Genomic DNA, 21,545 nt, shown 5'->3' with positions numbered 1-21,545 from the left:
GATCTGGAATGTAGCTTTTCTGCCAATGTATATATTTTTTCTTTTTTTGATTTGACAGATGGGGAGTTTTATTCAGGCACTTCTGTTGACTTCATGGGCAGCAGTGCTGCTTTTTTCCGTACACAGCTTGACAGAGTTGACCAGAACTACATCCGGACAGAACAGAACCAGGATTACTGGTTAAATGGTAAGTGGGTGATGGCAGAAGCAGCTGCTCAGAATATGATCTCTGTTAGCCAACAAGTCTGCCATTATTGTGCATGTAGCTCTTCACCTACAGAGTGATACAGCAAGGATGTGGAACGTAAACCAACTAATATGGCTGTGTTGCCATCATTATAACAGGAGGCAGGATAACTTACAACACTTCAACCCCATTGCCTAAAACTATCAAATCAAATTCTTACAGTTCACTCCAAAAAAACATTTCCATGTATTACCATGAGATCTCAGGGAGTTATAAACATAATCTTCTTGGCACATATAATAAAAAAATGTTGCCATACATTATAGAAAGGATGGGGGTTAGAATTCCCTTTGGTCGCATGAATCTGGCACATCAGCTTTTCAGCCAGGGCTATTGTCCATGCCCATTGCATGGTCATTTCCATGCATGAGGAGAAATATTAAAAGTTTTTTATGTGCAGTTGGTGGAGCAGACATGTCCTTCTTTCCAAGCAAAGCAAGTTGAGGGAAAGGTTGTAGGTCTGTTTTGTATATTAAACTCAATCTTTAAACAAGAAAATCCAAAATGGATGAACAGATTTTCTTTTTTAAAAAATACATTTTTATTAAGATTTTTAAACAAATACAAAAACACAAACAAACACAACACAAATAACAAGTATAGTTTCAGATCCTTATTTTCTTAACATCTTTCCCTGACTTCCCCACACCTCCCCTTCTTGTATTCCAATTCCAATAGTTAGCTCAGCAAGTTCTTATCCCCAGCTTTAACCTTATTATTATTATACTTAATTCATCTTAATTAACCAATTTTAACTTATAGACCTCAATTTAAACAACAATACTCATTCTTTACACCCTTTTCTAAGGTCGACCCAAATTCCCTTCCACGAATTTCCCAATTTTTATATTAATTGCAAAACACAATAACAGAAAGACAACATATAATTATGCACCCTTTGGATTCCAAAACTCTCACCTCCCCCTTTCCCGGTTTCGATCCCCAAAGAATGTCCATCAGTCCATCAACTATCAGCCTGGAGATCTCACGTCCGAGCGCGAAAGGCTAATGGCGGATTCCCTCCGAGCTCCAGAGGGAATCGGCTCTGTAGAGGACGGGTCTTGCCGCGGCGACGCAGGGACCCTCAGAAACCACAAGCGCTGAAGCCTGTGGACTTGGTGACTCGGCGGGCACCATTTGCGCCCTCCCCGACCCACGAAGAAGCCTTTTTAAAGGCTTCGGAACGGGGGATGGAGAGTGGCGTGGTGCTGAGAGTAGACCACTTCTTCTACGGAGTGAAGCCGCATGCCATGGCCGGAGAGCGCTGACTTCTTTCTTTGAACATTTGGACTCTAAAAGTAACAACCCGTGAGTAGTACGGAAATTGGAACCAAAAATCCTTTTTTTTCTGAATTTGGCATGATCGGGGGAGGTGCTAAAAGGAAGTCCGTCTCCCCTTTCTGTAGATAAAATAAAGCAAGAATTGATAACTAAGGTTGAGAGAAGATCCTTCTCTTTTTGGGATAAAAGATATTAATTCCACGACTTGGCAGTATAAGTAACTTTGCTGGAGGATAAGAACTAATTTTAAGAGCTGAAGTGCAACCCCCCAGGACCTGGGAGTGATCCGCGAGAGAGCCTGCTGAGGAGACATAAAGAGTTTGACAGCTGTCAAATTAGCTGTCAAAGCTGGAAAAGGAAAAAAAAATGGTTTCTGCTACCTTTGCTGGTTATTTTTGTTACAATCTGACTTTAAACAAATTAACTTGTTCAATCTGACTTGAAACAAATTAACTTGAATGTTGGATTGGAGTTGGAAGGAATATTAAGTAACTAGAATCCCTCTAGAGGGGGTTCTGAGACATTACAATGGCTGCAAGTGGAAAAATACAGGCTGAGCTGGATAGAATGTTTTTTCTCATGGGAAAATTACAAGGTCAGAGTGAAGCTTTGGCTACAAATGCTACAACTTTGAATTTAAAAGTAAACAAACTTGCTGAATGTGTCAAGGACTTGACTCAAGAAACCTATGCAGCTGAACAAGAAGAGATATGTGCTGTTTCAGAGGAGTGGGAAGGAGGAGCTGTAATGCCGCAGACGACAAAGGAGAGCCAGAGGCCTGCTAAGATAGATGTGAAAAACAAGACCTGGATGATGAGAGTTTGGTTTGAGTTGGAGAATGAAGAATGGAGGGATCTCCCTATGGGGAGAGTTGAAGACCTATGGATTACAAATTTGATCAAGGTGAAAGTTGGAGCCTTTGGGACATTTGGGACATTTGGACTTAAAAGCAACAAGAAACAAGATTTGGGCTCCACTTTTGAACATGGAGGTCTGGTTGGAAGAAACATAGACCCTTTTGGGACAGAGCTTCTCCAAGACTTGAGGTCTAATATAAAGGACTACCAAAAAAACCGGCAGAGAAGGACTGAGAGAGATTAGTGGATGAACAGATTTTCATTGACATACAAATTAACTCAATAGTTTTTCTGCCTGGAGAGAAATGGGTGGGATCTCTTGGTGATAGTGATTGTTCTGCACTGAGATTGACTGAGTAGTGTAGAGAACTGATTGACCAGAGAACAGGAGATGGGTAGAAATGTCTCACTACATTCAGAGGGATTGTGGAGGAATGTGTGGGACATAAAAATGTGGGGCAAGATATCACCAGAAGCCTCCGCTCCTATAGCCATGCTACCCTGGAAAGGGGGGCTTCAGCAGCAGGGCAGCAGCCAGGGTAGCAACACCTTCCTTCCTCAGGTGGCAAAAAAAGGACAGGTAGCCCACAAATTTCATAATTGTGGGTTTTCTTTTGCCGTTTTTGTTTTTTTTTTTTTTTTTTTTTGCAACCGTAGTTGTCCTCTTTTACTGTTATCTTGATTTTTAAAAATCATTTATTCATACATATACAGTGGTACCTCGGGTTAAGTACTTAATTCGTTCCGGAGGTCTGTACTTAACCTGAAACTGTTCTTAACCTGAAGCACCACTTTAGCTAATGGGGCCTCCTGCTGCTGCTGCACCGCCGGAGCACGATTTCTGTTCTCATCCTGAAGCAAAGTTCTTAACCTGAAGCACTATTCTGGGTTAGCGGAGTCTGTAACCTGAAGCGTATGTAACCCGAGGTACCACTGTACAGGTATATATATTGTTCTGCCAGCAATTTTTAACTGAATTGCAGCTGTGACTCCTTGATTTCTGCATTGCAGGGGTGACCCTTGGAATCCCTTCCAACTCTAAAATTCTGTGATCCTTTGACTTTTAACTGAATTTCCCTCCTTGCAGAGCCTGTGTTTATTGGTGCCTATGCTATTCCCGACACCTACAACCATGATGATGATAAGGTGTACTTCTTTTTCCGGGAGACTGCAGTGGAAGCTGGACAGTGGGAGAGAAGGCGCATCTATACCCGGGTGGCACGGGTCTGCAAGGTCAGTGAGGGGAGTCAACTGGACAACCCAGCTGTGATTCAAAGAATCAACTCAGCCTATAGGAACCATTGCTTGCTGGTTTGAATATTTAGTGTTTGCCAATATGATCATGCTTTTAACAGGACAGAAAGGGATGCTGAGAGCCACCTCCCCACCCTAGTGGGATGACCTTTTTGTCTGAATGTGAATCCTTCTCAGAGTGACACTGGTACCCAGATGCTGGGTACATAAAATCTTTTTTTCCTCCTCCTGTGATGGGAGTTGGGAACCTCTGGCTTTCTAGATGTTGATGGACTTCAACTCACACAACTCACTCTTGAACTTGGTAACATCGAATTTGTAATTTGTAAGATTGCATATATCTCTCAAATATTGATTTGAGACTGGTACATATATTATTTGAGTTTGTATTATTTTATGTTACAGTACACATTGCTTTGAGATATTTAGTGTGCAATATACTTTCATTGTGCATACAGAGTTTGTGCTTGATGAAGACTCCAACTCACATCAGCCCTAGCCAGTATAGTCAATGGTCAGGGATGGTGGAAGTTGTAGTCTGGAGAGCCAGAGGCTTCCCATCCCTGTTCTGCAGCTTCCAATGTGGATAATTTTCCTTCTCCCTGTGTCTTGGAACATGGTACTCATCTGATAAGCGTTCTTTTCATCAGGCAAAACAACCACCATGAAATCAGAAAGTTTGCATTGAGAACCAGCCTGAGTTTGCAGCCATGTTGCGGTTGAAATCCCATGTTGACTTGGGACTCCATAGAATTTCCTTCTGCATGGAAGTAGGGGGGAAATGGCCCTTTTGGTGTTCCACTTTTGCCAGAAGGGCTGGACAATTCTGATCATCCAAAATTTTAAGACACACCAGTTGTATGACCATGATAGGGTTGATTCCAGTCAAAGCAGTAGCTTGGGACAGGGACATAGGCTTTCCATAAGTGGATGAAGAGATTGTAGTCCTGACTGGCTCCTCTTTGTGGCTGGCAGAATGATGTTGGTGGGAAGCACAGCCTCATCAATCGTTGGAGCACATTCCTAAAAGCCCGGCTGGTTTGCTCCATTCCAGGTCCGCAGGGCACCGAAACACACTTTGATCAGCTGGGTAAGTTTGCTTTGCGTTCTCTTATTCTTTCCTCTGGTAATCAGTGATTACTATTATTGGTGGGAGTGACTTGCATCCTGCAGTACTGGTTCAGCAATGTTTTTCCATGCTTTTCTCTCTGCCCCACCTTGAACCTTGCTTGAGTGAGTGGGTGAATCTGTGGGAAGGAAGTTCCTTCATTTTACTTTCTCAATGGCTGGATGGCCATCATCATATGTATTGGGGTGAGGACATTATTTCTTAATGCACACATGCTTAATTTGAAAGCTCTTTTCCACCAGACCTGCACTTTTCACTTTGAGGTGAGCAGATCAATACTTGTGATTGTACTTCTTTCTGGGAAGGGACTCTTTTCCAATGTGCAGTCCTCTGTGATCAGAAATGGGAAATGTGGCTGCAAGAGCACTGAGGGTTAATTAATACACAACAATATTTTACCAGACATTAAGTACTCAGTTGACGACACCCTTTTCTCAACAGCAGAAATAAAGCACACCACAGTCACTACCCAACCCACACCCTTATTATTTAATACAAGACATAGCACAGTTAATAACTGATGCTTTATTTTCTGATTATTTACCATTTAATAGTTGTGTGTAGGTATGCATGCATTCCCCTTTAAGCAAAATACTTTGGGAAGACACACTAGTTCTAGTTTATCCAGGGTGTAGAATTCAACTTGTCTTGGGCTAAGACTCTTGACACAGAATTTTAATTTTTCTAGTGCAGAGGATACACCATTCTGGTCATAACTAATACAGCAGGATTTGATGTGTTCTGCCCACCAGTTCCCCCCGACTCTGTCTTAACAGCTGCTGAAGTACCTGCTTAGGTGGTGTTGGGGTTTTGGGAGCTGAAACTGCAATTGCCATAATGGTGGAGACATTGTTATGATTAGAGCTCTCCCTTCTGTTCAGTCTTCAAGACATTTCTAGCAGCCAGCCACAGACCTCCTCATCTCATCTCATGTGTTCCCCGCCCCAATGTTTCTTTCCAGAGGATGTATTCCTCCTTCACACCCGTAATGCACAGAACCCTCTCGTTTATGGCCTCTTCACAGTGTCAAGGTGAGTGTTAAGATGAACAACTCACATCAGGAAATTGACTCATTGTTTGTGCAAGCACCAGGTTTACTTCAGCATTGACAAAGGCTAACACATCATTTAAACACAGTGCTTGTGCACAGATACCTTATGCAATGAGTTTCCTTGGCTCTGAATTGGAGTCATGAAAAAGCACTACCAGACAATCACTCTCCCCAAGTCCAAATACTTGGAAAATGTAGTGCACCTTGTGCTAAGCCACTCATAGACATGGGGGAGGTGGGATGGGGTTTTGTGCAGTATTCCATTACAAAACACAACACTCCACAAAGCAAAGATCAACATGGAGGACAGTTAGTGAGAACAAAGTGCTTCTCTGAATCCGTGTTGGAATGCAGGAAGTGTTAAAAGAACATCATTTGAAGGGAGACTAATTCTTTAAAGATAGACCTTTCTGTGATGATTTAATGCAGAGGTAGGGAACCTGAGGTCCTCCAAATCCTTGAATAAAGTGCCTATTTTCTAAGGCAGAAACCTTTCAACGTAACAGTTTTTCAGATGTGCACAATGCATGTACCATATAGCCACAGCATCAGTAGAGTATGATTCTAGGATTTGCCAGTTACTTCCCCCCCCCCTCTTCTTTCCCAGTGGCATTTTTAGTGGTTCTGCTGTGTGTGTTTACTCTTTGGCAGCCATTCGGGCTGCTTTCAATGGACCCTTTGCACATAAGGAAGGCTTGGACTATCAGTGGGTGGAATTCAAGGGACGGATCCCCTACCCCCGCCCTGGAACGGTACGTCTTTAAAACACAAAAGTTTCAGCCAGGGATGGGGAGTTCAGAATCTGATTCAGTTTGCATTTAAAGGTGAGCCTAACTAACTTGCACTTTCTGGAATAATAAAAACAAAACAAAACAACCTTCCTTCAGCACTTGCAGTTTTCCACATTTTGGAATGCACACACTGGAGTAAAGTGTGCTTAGAATTCATATACTAGTGAAAATGACATACGGAAATGCATTGTTAGTTAGGGAAAGTTGCTTTGCAAAAATGTGTATGGTAGGCCAAATGGCATAGGAACGTTAGTATAAATTTGTACTAAAATGCTGATGAATTGTCATGAAGACTTTTTTTGTCAGCCCATAAATAGGGAGGTTGGAAAGAACTAGGAGACAGCCACATATTAGTAGGCTCTAAGGTACCCCCATTGCTTTCGTTATTTTGCTGCTACAGAACAAGAAGGCTACTTATTGTGGAACTTGAATCCTGCACTGTCTTGTACCCTTTCCCTCTTTTTATGTCCTCATTCTTTCTCTGCCAGTGTCCCAGCGAAACATATGACCCACTCCTCCAGTCAACAAAGGATTTCCCTGATGAAGTGATTGGCTTCATGCGCACCCACCATCTGATGTGGGACCCCGTCTATCCACTCCATTGGAAGCCTGTTCTGATGAGAGCCAATGTAGCCTTCCAGATCAAGCAGATACTGGTGGACAGAGTGGAGACAGAGGCTGGACCTGTTGATGTCCTCTTCCTTGGAACAGGTAGAGGGTGCTAGCTAAAGATGTCCGCCTCTCTTTGTGACACACTACACCACAATGGTCTTTTTTCCATGGGCCCTTCATGTGTCCTTTCCAGCTCAGCAGGCAAAGGAAGGCGAGGGATGGTAGTGCCCAAATGTCATGATGTCATGATGAAGGAAGAGAGGTTGTTGCAGTAATTTAGGAGTTTGCCCAGTCAAAATGCTGTAAGATAATCTGACAACTTTATATTTTGAAATGGTCCCTGATGTTATTCTGGAAAGCTGTTAACAAAGAACTGCCCGTCCCTAAGAATCTCACCTCAGTAGGTACTGCATTAGATCAGAAAGGAGCTCCAGAGGTTGAGAGGGAAGGATCTGAGGTACCAGGCTAAAGAGGTTCAAGGTTGTGATCCTAAACATACTTGTTGGACGTACAGCCATCAAATTTGATGGATTGACTTCAGAACAAAGAAGAGTTTTAGAATGGCCTAACAAGAAACTGAAAGTGAGAGTTTTTTTGCTAACTGTTACATTACAATTATTTGTCCACTTGAGACTTAGGGTGCAATTAGATATGGCGGTGGCATGATTCAACCCAAATCATGCAAAATGTCTACAAAGCAGCAGGGCTTGGCGAGAGGAATTTTTTAATGGATACCACAGCATGGGAGTGTGGTGGCGGAAGCCACGTCTTTCCACTGCCTGTGTTTGTGGCCTTGAACCTCTTTTCCTCACCATTTTTCTCCCCATGAGGGTTGCTTCCTATTGCAGATCCCCACTGAGAGAAACATAGCTGGAGAGAAGGAAATGTAGGAAGCAGGTTATGGATGAGGAGGAAGATCCATTTCACCCCTCCCCACCCATGTCATGCTGATCTCTTTCTGCTCTAAGGGGAAAGAGCAGTGCGCCAGTACTGGCTGTCACCAGCCCATGAGTGGGCATTCTTTGTACACTGCCATTCTATTTCTTACAAAGCTTTGTTGCAGTTTTTGTCAGTGGTTTTGTTTATTAACATGAGTATAATCTGAAATAAGAAGTGACCCTTCTGATTGCTAATTGAAGCATAATTTTCCTCCTAGCAGTGCTTTCTTATAGGAGGGGGAAAGGTGCTGGTACTGTGTACCCTTGAGTATCCCCAGAAAAAAAGCACTGCCTACCAGTAAAAATCTGATTCTCTATGAAGTATTGAAAGATACACGTTTTAAACAAATATGAAAATGTAAAGTAGGATTCCAAAAACTACAGGCTGTCATTTTGGATAGGGATCACTGAAAACATCAGCTTGGTACATTGCAGCTATCAAAACAATGCTAGAAATTATTAGCAAAGAGATGAAATAAAACAAAGAAAATATCATAATAGCTCTATATAAATATGCTTGAAGAGTCCACATCTTGAGCACAGCATTCAACTAATCTGATCGTGATATCCCAAGAAAGACATATCACAGCCAAAAAATTGTATGGAAGTAACACATTATTATTGCTATGGAATACCTTCCAAATGAAAATCTTCCATACAAAAGATTATGGAAGAAAGCTGAGGGATATTGTCAGTGTTCAGCAGTGTTGTACATTGAACAGCTATTATTATTTATTAATCATGCATCACTTATTCCCAAAGCAATGTACAAAATATAATTAAAAACAGCACAAAAATAACAGAAAACAAACCTGAAAGCAACACAAAGTGGACACCCATGGCAGAGACCTATTCATCCAGCTGGGAAAGCTCTTTTGGAACAGAAATGCCTTCAACTTTTAAGGTGTTTGTGTTGATTTCTGAGAACTCTACATTCTGAGAACTACTACACAGCCTAAGATAAGATTATAGGGAGTCAAAACTTTTATAGTTTCTCTCCCTGCCCCTAGGAATATAGGACATATATCTACACTACAAATTTGTATTATTGTGGGAAAGTATGGCTCCGGTGCTCATCACCAAGTTAATAAGAAAAGTGTTTTGCTTCTGTAGTTGATGGTGGCAGATATGGTGGGTTGAGCCTGTGCTTGCATTCTAGTGTAGGATAAAGGGAAGGGTTGGGGGAAAGAGACCAATCACCAATGTTTCAATAGGCTGAGCAGCTACATTGCCCTGCCACCACCCATCCTGCGTACCTTAGCTGTGCAGCATGTGGACATGTATGGGTTGCACACATCAACCCTATGCATGGCATGAACATAATTATGTTGATTCTCATATTCGAGAAAGCAGCCCAACATTCCCACTTTTCCTCGAAAACAAAATAACAATCTGCTACTGGTGCAGAAGCCAACACAATCTTGGCTGGCATTTGTACTACTGAGGGGTTGGCAACCCTACAGAGTTTTGGCATGACAGTGTATGGGGACTAGGCATAAATGAAAATTAGCATCATCACTTGACCACATTGCCAACCATTCCATTTGGAAGTCTCTTTAGTAACAGTACCTGAAAGTAACTGGCTATAATGTGCAGTTGTGCCACTGAGATCTAGAAGCAAAGCAGAGCACTGATTTATCCAATCTTCAAATCAAGCATTGAAAGAAACTTATATAGAAATCAAGTGAAGGGCATTGTAATAGTGCTGTTTGAGCAAAAACCATCAGGAACAAATGAAGCTGCCATACACTGAATGAGACCATCACTGCATCTAATTCAGTATTGTTTACACTGATTGACAGCAGCTCTCCAGGGCTTCAGACAGAAGACATTCCAAGCCTTGCCAGGAGATGCCAGGAATTAATAGAAACATGGAATTGCAGCATTAGAACATGGGACCTTCTGCATGCAAAGCTGTGTAGCACTCATGGTGTTCTGAATCCTCTGCTGCATGCTGAGAGTAATGCAGGAACAATGGATGCATCGTTTCTAACATCCTGTTCTTCATACCTTGGAGTAGCCAACACTGGCATCTTTCAGAGATAGTTTACTGGACTTGCTCAAATAAACTGCTTTGACTAACTGACCAAACCAATTCTGTGCAGCAAGAACTGGTGCACTTACCCCATGATATGTCCTTACATCTTATTCTGCAGATGATGGCAAAGTACTAAAGGTGGGGATTGCTGGCATAGGAGGCCAAGACCCCCAGGAAATTAGCTTGGAAGAGATCAGTGTTTCAAAGGTACTGTGGAAATCTCATTGATCCTTAAAAGCCTTTTTGTTTATGGATCCACCAAGAAAGTGCCATGTTGCCAGATGTAACTTATGATGAATTTTTTGCTGATTGAAAATAGAGACTTTGTCTATTGTGGGGAATGGTGGTTGCACCAATCAACATTCAGGATGTCGTGCTTTCCTTTTGTAATTGGAATCTTGGTGTAGAGCACCTTTTACCATCCTGGTGCCTTCAAGGTATATTTGGATTCGTTTGCCCATCAGTCCCAGACAGCACAGCTTATTGAGATAAAACTGCTTTGGCTCACCTTCAGCACATCTGGCTGGGGCTGATGACAGTTGTACTTCAAAATATCTGGAAGGCATCAAGCTTGAAAAATGTTGAAATAGAGCAGTAGCCAACTCCTGGCAGTTTTTCCTGGAAGCCAAGCAAGTTGATTTTTCCCTTCAGTATTGACTTCACTTGACCTTGAATGGATGACTTTGAACTAAAGGTTATGGCCTGCATATAGAAAGATGGAATATACATTTTTAAAAATAATGATCATAAGATACATGACAGCTGATGAAAATGCAAAGCATAGATCTAGCGTCCCCTTCTTGCAACATATACTGCAGAAGTAGCCAACACGATGCCCTCTGGATGTTGTTGGGCTACAGGTCCCATAATTTCTGACCGTTAGCTATGCTGACTGGGGTTGATGGGACTTTCCCAGCTACTTAATCAACTGTCCTAGGGCTTAGCTGTATCTTGAGAGCCTACAGCAGCTTCTTACTTTTGGCGCATCAACCTAGAATTTTATTTACTCTGCATTCAACTGGAGTGTTACAGGGCAGTGGAGAAATGGGAACTAACACACACAGGGCAAGAAAGGCCCAAGCACACATCATATCTGGAGGATGAAGACTGTTTTTGTGCTGGCAAAGTGTAAAACAATGGAGAACAAATTAGCCTGCTACTTCTCTGAACTCAACCTTCTGAATGCCAGTTTGATGCAAATCACAATTGGGAAGAGAGCGTGGTTGCACTCAAGTCCCGCTTGGTGGTTTCCTGTAAGCATCTGGTTGGCCACTGTGAGGACAGAATGCTGGATTAGACTGGCCTCTGGCCTGATCCAGCAGGGCTGCTCTTCTTAGGTTTTTTAGTAGCATACAAGAATGTCAGGAGGACAGCAGGCTCAGTTTATGAACACACCAGTCTATAGCTGGGGTGGAATTTTGGGGATGCTAATACTGAACTTAGAATAGAAGTTTGCTGTGCTTGTTCAAACTTCTCCTGTCTTCTCTTTCTTGTAGATGTCTTCAGCCATCTTAGACATGCAGTTTTCTCCTAAGAGGGTAAGTCTGCATTTGTTAATCTACCAGTAGCATTTTTCTAGAGGACAGCCTTCCGCAACCTGGTGTTTGGACTACAGTTCCCATCAGCCCCAGGACACATGGCCAATGGCCAAGGGATAGAAGATAGCACAAAACATCTGGAGGGCACCAGGTTACAGAAGGCTGCTCCAGAGTACGTACTTCAGGGCAGGCTTCTCTCAATATTTCCCAAATATGTTATGATTTTGAATCTTCCTTCCTGCTCCCATAAGATGTTTGTGTCCCCATACTCATGGGAGTCTGCCAGTTTTCATGACTTAATGGAAAGGGAAACAAAAGTTGATGCCTCTTTCTATTCTTGGTTCCGTGAGCAGCAGGAGGTGTTTGTGAGCACCACAAATGGCCTGGTCCGGCTCTCCCTTTATCACTGTGAACACTATGGCAAAACCTGCACCGAATGCTGCTTGGCTAGAGATCCCTACTGCACCTGGGATGGCAGGTCCTGCAGGCCCTACTTGCTCACCAAAAAAAGGTGAGTTCCCACCTTGTCCTTCTCTCCCTTCTTTAGTGTGCAGTCTCTGTCCTCCATACACTTCCTAGTACTCTTTAGTTGGCATAGTTGGGATGGGGATCACCATCTACACATGAGCATGTGCTATGGCTGTGTATACTGGATGGCCTGTCTGGAGTTCTCTTTAGATCATATGACTTGAGCATCAAACATTTAAATTGGACTGTCTGTAAATCCTGACCTTCCCTAACCCAACCAGCATCCAAGCTTAGGTCCCTTACTTCATTTTACATAGGGCTGCAATCCCAGACACTTTCTTGCCTAGGCACCTTCTGCCTGTGGGGAAAGTAGAACACTGGCCATTAGCTTGAGCCAGCATTTATCTTTTCTTTGCCAGATGGTCATCAGATCATTGCAGGAAAAGGGTGCGGGGTGGTGGTGGTGCAGAAATAGAGCACCTGTGGCACTCCAAATCCAATCAGCCCCAGCCAGCACAGAAATAGTCAGAAATGATGGGAGTTAGAGTCTACCAACTTCTGGAGGGCCACTGGTTAGCTATCCTTACTATATAAGGCGAGGTGCTCAGCACTTCACCTTGCTGGAATGGAGAAGGAATGGTGAAGATGCACTGCTTCCTGTGCAAAGCAACACAAAAACAACTGGAGATGAATTTGGTGAAGACTGAAGAACTGGGGCCGCCACCACTCCATTCCCGAGCCATACTATCCCTACATGCCATTCTCGCGTGCACTGCCTGTTAGGCCAAGCCCACCAGTCTCCTTAAAAGAATCCAGATGTTCCTGAACATCTCTGAAACCTGGCTAAGCATATGCACCAATTGTCTTCCTTGCAGGCGAGCCCAGTGCCAAAATTTGCTGGAGGCCAATCCGATCAGCCAGTGCCAGGACACTGCAAAAGGTGAGTCAAAGGACACTCTACTGGGCACACCAAAGAGCTGCTAAGCCCACACCAAGCAGCAAGAGCCCACCACTGTTCAGTCCTGGGGAAAATGTAAAAAACAACTTAACAGCATCCCTTGCGCCAAAGCAGGCTTTAGTGTACCTCAGCCTTAGTTCTTGCCAGAAGTTTATGCAGCCTCCTCCTGATCACTCTCAGTGCTGCTAGGGTGATTTACCCACAAAACACATGCTTAAGTGGAGGTGGTTTAAACACAGAGCCCAAGAAAGACCACCTGGGAAGTGGCACTCATCTCATTCAAAGTGCCATGTTGATTTACATTGAGTTTTGCTGCTGTCAGGAGCCATTAGTGATTAATTTAGCCACAGCTGCTCAAAAGCTGGACATATTGAGGTGCTCACCTGAGTTTCCATAAACACTGTCAGCTCTGGATTTAGACACAGAAGTTAATGTAAACCCAACATTTGGTTCTGGTTTGTGCAGGCTCCAACATACGGGATTCATGTTACTTTGCAAGGGATCCTTATCCTACACCTTTAATACAGGCCCTTACTCTTAGCCTCTGTAGGTGTAAAGTATCACATTTATCATTGCACACTTCCATTATAGTGACTCCCACTTTGGACTTGGCTAATGCTTCACTCTAAATTACCCACCTGCAAAAACTGCAGATAAGCAACTCCCTCTGTTTTGCACTCTCAGAAGGGAAATAAGTTTCTCTAAACCCAGACATACAATGCCACCACCTTTACATTTTCTTTTCCCAAGTAGTAGCTGGGTAGTAGTTAAAATAAATATTTCAAATGAAATTCAAAGTGGTATCTAGTATCTGAAACAAAACACATACACAACACATTGGAAGTTTACAGTCGGGATTACTTCTTCCTACTACATTAACAATTTTTGTATTTGCTCATCAAATTTGCAGATGACACCAAATTGGGAGGGGTAGCTAATGCCACAGAAGACAGAATCAGAATTCAAAATGACCTTAACAGATTGGAGAACTGGGCGCAAGCTAACAAAATGAATTTCAGTAGGGACAAATGTAAGGTTCTACACTTAGGCTGGAAGAACCAGATGCACAAATACAGGCTGGGGGGCACCTGGCTTACTAGCAGTACATGTGAAAAGGATCTTGGGTTCTTGGTGGACCACAAGCTTAACATGAGTCAACAGGGGTGCCAACTTGAATAAAATATTGTGGGGGCCCTGGTAAGCCCCACTCCACACAATTGTTCACATGATGGAGCACACATACCATTTGAATGAGAATGCCCATCAACTTTGTGGGGGCCAGGCCCCCTCAAATATTTTATTGTGGGCGCCAAAGACCCATGGCCCCTGGGAGCTGGCTCCTATGTGAATCCATAGTGTGATGCAGCAGCAAAGGCTGCATCAACAGAAGTATAGTGTCCAGAGCAAGGGAAGTAATAGTACCACTCTATTCTGCCTTGGTCAGACCACACCTGGAATACTGTGTCCAATTCTGGGTACCACAGTTCAAGAAGGATGTTGACAACCTGGAACATGTGCAGAGGAGGGCAACCAAGATGATCAAGGGTCTGGAAAGTAAGCCTGAGGAGGAGTGCTTGAAGGAGCTGGGTATGTTTAGTCTGGAAAAGAGGGGGCTGAGAGGAGATGTGATAGTCATCTTCAAATATCTTAAGGGCTGTCACATAGAAGAGGAAGCATGCTTGTTTTATCCTGCTGTTGCGGGTAGGTCATGAACCAATGGCTTCAAGTTACAAGAAAGGAGATTTCGATTAAACACCAGGAAGGACTTTCTGACAGTAAGAGCTGTTCAGCAGTGGAACAGACTCCCACAAGAGGTGGTGGACTCTCCTTTCTTGGAGGTTTTTAAGCAGAGGTTGGATGGCTACCTGTCATAGATGCTTTAGCTGAGATTCCTACATTGCAGTGGGTTGGACTAGATGACCCTTGGGTCCCCTCCAACTCTAAGATTCTTTGATTCTATGATTTAGTGCAAAACGCAAAAAAACACCCTCCTTGATCAGTGATTCCCAAGAGCAACTATGTGTAACTGTGGTTATGACTATGTGCAACTGTCAGAGACTGTATTTGCTGTAGTTAAGAGCAAAGTTTGTATCAGAGCCCCAGTGAAAATTGAAGTGGGGAGGTTATCTGCTTCCTTCTCCAGCTGTGGCCATCCCATTGGTGTAAACACATTTCAAGGGGCTCCTGACCATCAAGAGCAGCTCTGAGGCGGAGACAGGCAGGGCTTCAATGGTAAGAAGGTGAGAAATCCCCATTTGGCAAGCTGAACTTGTCTGGTGGGTCTTAGGATCTAAGCCAATTGATATTAACTGTGGAGGAGACATACAACCCCACTGTTTATACAGGTGTTTAAACTCAGGAGAGCACATACACCCTCCAGCTAAACTGCACGAAGGCACTTCACCACCTCCTTCTCTTAACTTCTGAGGGAGAAGAGGCCAGTGAACCATTAGTCAACTCTTTTGAGATGGTAATAAACGTCTTCAACTTCCTTGCAGGAAAGCATTTAATGATTACCAGAGCTTAAACATTAAATGTTAAGTTCAAGTCCCCAGCACAAATAGTGGGTAGGGGGACTGGGGCTTTCTTTACAAAGCACAAGGTAGCTGTGCTTGTCCACAAGATAAAACTTGGAAATCCACATTCAGGCAATTCCTTTGCAAGGACCAGTCAAAACGCCTCCAAAATGTGGAAAGCCGTCCGGTTCTCTGGAACTCTTCATCAGACAATATGTTGCACAAAGCAGGGGGTTGAGAAGGTAGAAACATGAGGTTGGATATTGTAGCCACGAGGTCTGCATGTACAAGATGTGCACAGTATTGTGTACTATAGCCGACACAGATTGTTGCTAGGGGCGGGGGGAATGAATGCAAAGAACTGCTGCATAAATTAAGACAGTCCCGGTCCCAACCTCTCTCACCACCAAAGGAACACAAGTAACGCTGACACCAAACTCTACATACATTAAGCATAATAGAAACATCGCCACCCGACCCCACCCATCTTCCCTCCCCCCACTCCCCCTTTCTTTTTCCTTCCTTTCTTTCTTTTTTTTCTTCTCCCCCTAATGCTTCAACAAATGAAATGGATTTGTAAAAATGTTACATGGGAAAAAAATACACGAGGCATTACACTTCTGTAAAACAAGAAAATCCTTAATAATAATAATAATAATAAAAAGATCACATTGTTGCCTCAAAAAAAAAAAAATAAGACAGTCCCACAGGGTTCAGGGAGCAACTAATTAGTGCTCAGTCTGCATAGCTGAAAAGATAGCACAACACAAGGGGCAATGACCCTGTTTATCACTTCCCACAATACCAAAGAGCCAGTGTTGAATGCTACTGCACACACAGCTCAGGGAAAGAACAAGAAGTCCCATGAGGTTTTGCAAATGGCCTTCACCAGTATTTAGAATTCTGAGTCTGGAAGCATTCGCCAGTCATGAATACTACATAACTTACAAGATCCCAGGAATGCTGAATACCAGCAGTCAAGAAGTTGTTGATACTGCAAATATCTAATCCTCTATACATGTGGGAAGGCTCTTTTCATATACCATAACTCACTAATGGAAGAGGCGAGATATTTGTTGAGTTTCTGAGCAAGTCATTATAATGAGGGCTAATTCAAGTACAGAGCTCACAGAGACTTTGGTTTATCCAGGTGGGTACAATATAGTGTTATACAACTTATAAACGCCCTGCAAGTGCTCTTTGAAAACCTACTTTTAAGTCACTGTAAACTGTTATCAAAATGACAGTTTTAATATGTAACTTTGGGAATACATAAGACGTGTGTGTGTGTGTGTGTATCTGGCATTATGTATTTAAAATACCCATGTGTTATTTAATATTTGAAATAGTATTGAGTTTCCACTTTTATTTTGAATTTTTTAAAAAGTATTTGTCTATCTCTGCGCTTGAGAAAATTAAATAATCATTTGAATAAAACTAACTGCTACATGAAGGGGAAAGGGGTTCTTGTGCTGTCTGACTGTAGCCATTTTGAGTCCTCTATTTGGATTTACAGTCATACCTTGGAAGTTGAACAGAATCCTTTCCGGAAGTCCGTTTTGACTTCCAAAACATTTGAAAACCAAAGCGCAACTTCTGATTGACTGCAGGAAGCTGCTGCAGCCAATCGGAAGCCGTGAAAGCCCCGTCGGACATTTAGCTTCCAAAATAATGTTTGAAAACTGGAACAGTCAGGAGCCAAAACATTCAAGAACTAGGCCAGTGTTTCCCAACCGGTGTTCCGTGGCACACTAGTGTGCCGCAAGACGTTGCCTGGTGTGCCGTGGGAGGGAGGCGGGTGAGTCGGGCAGCGAGAGGCGGGGCGGCGGCGGCGAGGAGAGGCCGCCCAGCGCGGGGCTCTCGCCATCTGCCTGCCTGGCTGCCTGCGTGGCGCTGACGTCACGGGGCTGTAACGTGCCCCACATAGGCACACGCGGGGCGGCGAGTGAGCTCCCTCCCACATCCCATCGCCGCTCGCTTCGGCCGGCCTACTGGGCTGTCGCAGGCGGAAGGCCTGCGAATGCGCGAGGTTTTCGCGCCTTCGGGATTCCCTTCACGCCTTCCTCCTCCCGGGTCCTTGAGAGCGCGGAAAGCGGCAGCGCGAGACCGGCGTTGAGCCTGGTAGGTATTGCGTTTGCCAAGGCAGTCATTTGGGAAATGAAAACTTGCAAAGCAAGCAACCAGTTCAATCTGAAGTACGTGTATGCTTAATATCCTGTATCTGAAACCTGTTCTGCCCCCTCCCCCACACTTGGTGCCATTTTCATCTACACATGCAGCAGAGTAAGTTGACCCAGAATAGTACCAATTCAGATGGCAGATGGGAGAATGACAGTGCTGAATGCTTTCCCATGTAGAACAGTCCCTGCAAATAAAAACCTAGCATATTTGGAAGAGGGATGCTGGCCTAACCATTACCTTCTATGCTGTTACTATTTTTTTTTTTTTATTTTTTTACATAAGTAAAAAGTGACCTTTTCCCATCTGGCATGGTGGTGTGCCTCAAGATTTTTTTCATGAAACAAGTGTGCCTTTGCCCAAAAAAGGTTGGGAAACACTGAACTAGGCTGTTTGACTTCCAAGGTACGACTGTACACTGCAGAAAGTAAATCAGGTATAGCTTTCCCTAACAGAGGCATAATGGCACTAACTAGTACAATATATAAAATCTAGGAAGCAGCACTATACAGTCAATTTGTTGGTCTAACTCTGCATGATTTATAGTGGTTGGCAGTGCCTCTGCTGGTTTCAGGGCCAGGGCCTTTCCCTACCATGAGATGCCAGGGACTGAACATGAGGTTCTGCATGTGCAAATCATCTGCTTGGCTCACCGAGCTACAGCACTTTCTCTCAGGAAAGCTACAGAAATGGGACGGAGGGTGGGGGCCTGCATTCTAGAGAACCTGCATGGCTCTTCCAAAGACTCATTTCTAAGAGTAATGACCACAGAACTGGAGGGGGTAGGTATGCTAGGGCTGACATGTTAAGGTTTGGAGGCATGGAGAGAACTGCTTGCCTTTTTGCTACAGGCTTTTCATTTGAGAGCGTGTTCCACAAAAAGCTTGTGTAGAGGGTAAGACAGTTCCCCCTCCTTCTAGTCACACAACCCCATCTCTGTCCTTTTCACACAGGAATATCTATGGCTGAAGAAAAGGTGGTGTTTGGTGTACAGAACAACTCAACTTTTCTTGAGTGCCTTCCACATTCCCCACAGACGGCTATCCGTTGGCTTGTGCAGCGCAGCAATGCACCAGTCCTAGAGGAGGTATAGCAGTGGGGAGGGTGATGGGGTAGTGGGGTCGTTTCTTTGGGCCCTGGGGAGCCATGGGAACAAAGGGTTTCATTACTGTGCAGGGGAAGGAGAAATAATGTGTTTAAATCATTCATTTTAGACATTTATTAATCATCGGCATTGCTAAGAGCTGCCTTTCTTCTGGCCAGACTGCTAAACAAGCAGATATTGTCTGCGTTCCTTGCAGATTGGGAGCATGGGCCGCTTTTCAATCCTAGAGCAAGGGCTGCTGATTAATCAGCTGACCCAGGAGGATGCTGGGCTCTACCAGTGCCAAGGGATGGAGCACTCCTTCTCCCAAACCCTCACCTCCTACAGCCTGCGCATCATCGGGCACCAGGCCATGGAGGCTTTCACCACCAGGCGGAGCAAGAGCACAGAAGAAGCAGGAGGCCCGTACGGCACCATCCCTGCATCAGCGCCAGAGCTGCAGCTGCATTACAAAGGGTACTCATGGGCCATGGGCGCCCCTGGCACTAATTTGGATGAGCTTTGTGATGCTCTCCAGCGGAGGAAAAGGCGGAGACAGAAAGGATGGAGCCCAAAGTGGCAGCAGCATCCTTTAGAAAGCAAGAGAGGCAGAGTCCGTCGGCAGCCTGGGCCCCCATAATATTATGCAAGGAACCCAAACGGACTCAGCAGGCACTCTCTGGAGACCTTTCGCAGCCAAGAGCCCTTCGCAGACACATCTGCTGCATTTATGACCTCCAGAGCCTGCCCACTACAGAAAGGCCAGTGAGTCGTTTGTCAAGCTGAAGCTCTGGGTTTTTGCCTTCTTCCTCCCCTTGGGTATCAGAGGAAGGAATATATTTGCAAAGTGTGCAAAGTAGACAAGGCAGCCTGAGGAGTGCAGTGGGATCACTTTTCCCAGCCTATGTCATGTGGGATGGACTGACCAGCCTGGTTTGCCTTGCGATACCATGACTCCTCTGTAAAGCTTGGACAAGAGAGCTTTACGCTCTTGACATATCATATAACACATATTTTGTAGTTGTCTTCACTTTGTTTTCCTAATAAATGGTGTCCATTAAAGATACCTTTTATGCACCTGCCAATTGCATGATGAGCATTTGCAACTCCATTTATGATAAGTGATATACACCCCAGGGGTAAAATTAGGAATTGGGTGGGGTGGGAGCTGTGTTATGATCAAATACAAAAGTGTGAGAATCAGGGCCCTTCCATGCCTGGCCAGCATTAGGGTGACTTGTGTTTCCCGAAGACTTGGGGTCACTTCACCCTTCATGCAGTGACAAATGGGTATTCATGACAAGAAAAGGCAGCCCAACCTCACTCACTGCTGTCTGTATCTCTACCCAGCTGCAAGTGTGCAATTGTCTCATGTAACCGTTAAGGCCTTAAAACACATGTGCAAATGTAGGTGATGCAGCCTTCTGTTTCTGACAGTGGGCAGAGGTCTGCTCTAGCCAAAAACCATTTAGCACTGATCTGCCTCATTCCTATGTCTTGTTTTAACATCCAGCCACTGTCCTTGCTGGCCTTTTTCTAAACTGGTTTTTGTGGGAGCTTTATAGCTCATGGACAGAAAATGCTTTGCACACAAAAGAACTTGGCCTCCATTGCCCATTTAAGAATGGATAATACACAGCTAAAGAGGACTATTTAACTGAAATTAAAAATGTTGGCATTAACATGGTCACCAGACTGCAGGTTGTGATAAGGGCAGATGAAGTGAGTGGGAGGGTGGAGGAGGTGACCCCCTCCATTTTTGGCATTTCTACAATGGTAACAGGTTATGTGCCAGCTCCTTATCTGCTTTAGCAACACACAAAGCCACCTTACAGAGTAAAAAAATTAGTCCATTTAGCTCAGTATTCTCTGCAGTGACTGACAGTAGCTCCCCAGGGTTTCAGGTGCGGGTCTTTCTCAAACCTTCCCAGAGAAGCCTGAGACTGAACCTGGGACCTTCTGCATGCAAAGCATGAGATGTAGCCACTGAGCTATTGCCCCTTACTGGAACATTTTAAATAAAGAGACACCAATTTTCCAATTTTCAGGTAATTACCAAGCAGTTTATATTAAACATAATTAATGTTACAGACAGTGCTCAAGTGGGAGTTTCATTTCATATTAGACCAGACTCAATTATGACTAGATATTTAACGGCAGGTTTTGTTGGGACATCACTGCCGTGCTCAGTGTTTGGCACTCTTGTACTCACCTCTCCTTTTGATCTGTCGGCCGAAACCCTTTTCACAGTATCTGCCAGAAAAAAACTGAAACAAAATGTAAAATAATGCAACGACGACCTCAAAATTGAGGAGCTTTTGATTGAACTGTTGATGTTAAGAAACTATGGAATCACTGGGTAATTGGATGTACAGATATCATAAATGGACAGCATTTTGTAGAGGACCATCACACCGAATGTCACAACTTCCCAAATATTCAAATTCACCTCAGCCTATCACATTTTGAGTTTACATAGCAGAACAGGAATCAGTTAGCAGTACCTACCAGTGCCTACATCAGTAGTGGAAAACAGGATTGATTACCTTCAACTGTTCTGGAAAAAGGGTTCACTGGGCAGGCACACATATAGGGATGTGAGTGT

At 43.9% G+C, this 21,545-nt stretch overlaps 1 protein-coding gene across 11 annotated transcripts in view; it reads left to right on the top strand.

Annotated features, from left to right (window-relative positions):
- The window catches only part of LOC309527667 (semaphorin-3D-like), a 62,644-nt gene extending 42,638 nt beyond the window's left edge, over positions 1 to 20,006 (top strand). For 10 of the 11 annotated variants that reach the window (XM_082214517.1, XM_082214520.1, XM_082214515.1 and 7 more), the window contains 12 exons: positions 59 to 187; positions 3,473 to 3,618; positions 4,615 to 4,729; positions 5,730 to 5,799; positions 6,427 to 6,571; positions 7,099 to 7,321; positions 10,317 to 10,405; positions 11,695 to 11,736; positions 12,090 to 12,247; positions 13,080 to 13,144; positions 18,810 to 18,943; positions 19,158 to 20,006. In XM_082214517.1, coding sequence (XP_082070643.1) covers positions 59 to 187; positions 3,473 to 3,618; positions 4,615 to 4,729; positions 5,730 to 5,799; positions 6,427 to 6,571; positions 7,099 to 7,321; positions 10,317 to 10,405; positions 11,695 to 11,736; positions 12,090 to 12,247; positions 13,080 to 13,144; positions 18,810 to 18,943; positions 19,158 to 19,580 — 1,739 coding nt within the window. In that variant the 3' untranslated portion in view covers positions 19,581 to 20,006. Of the gene's footprint in view, positions 1 to 58; positions 188 to 3,472; positions 3,619 to 4,614; positions 4,730 to 5,729; positions 5,800 to 6,426; positions 6,572 to 7,098; positions 7,322 to 10,316; positions 10,406 to 11,694; positions 11,737 to 12,089; positions 12,248 to 13,079; positions 13,145 to 18,809; positions 18,944 to 19,070 lie in introns of all 11 variants that reach the window. The other variant, XM_082214513.1, reaches the window with a different exon arrangement.
- The last annotated feature ends 1,539 nt before the right edge of the window (positions 20,007 to 21,545 follow it).

Source organism: Podarcis vaucheri, assembly GCF_965113315.1.
Source record: "Podarcis vaucheri genome assembly, chromosome: 2".
NCBI lineage: Eukaryota > Metazoa > Chordata > Lepidosauria > Squamata > Lacertidae > Podarcis > Podarcis vaucheri.
The sequence above is the reverse complement of the archived record's forward strand: the minus strand, read 5'-3'. Positions and strand labels throughout refer to the sequence as shown.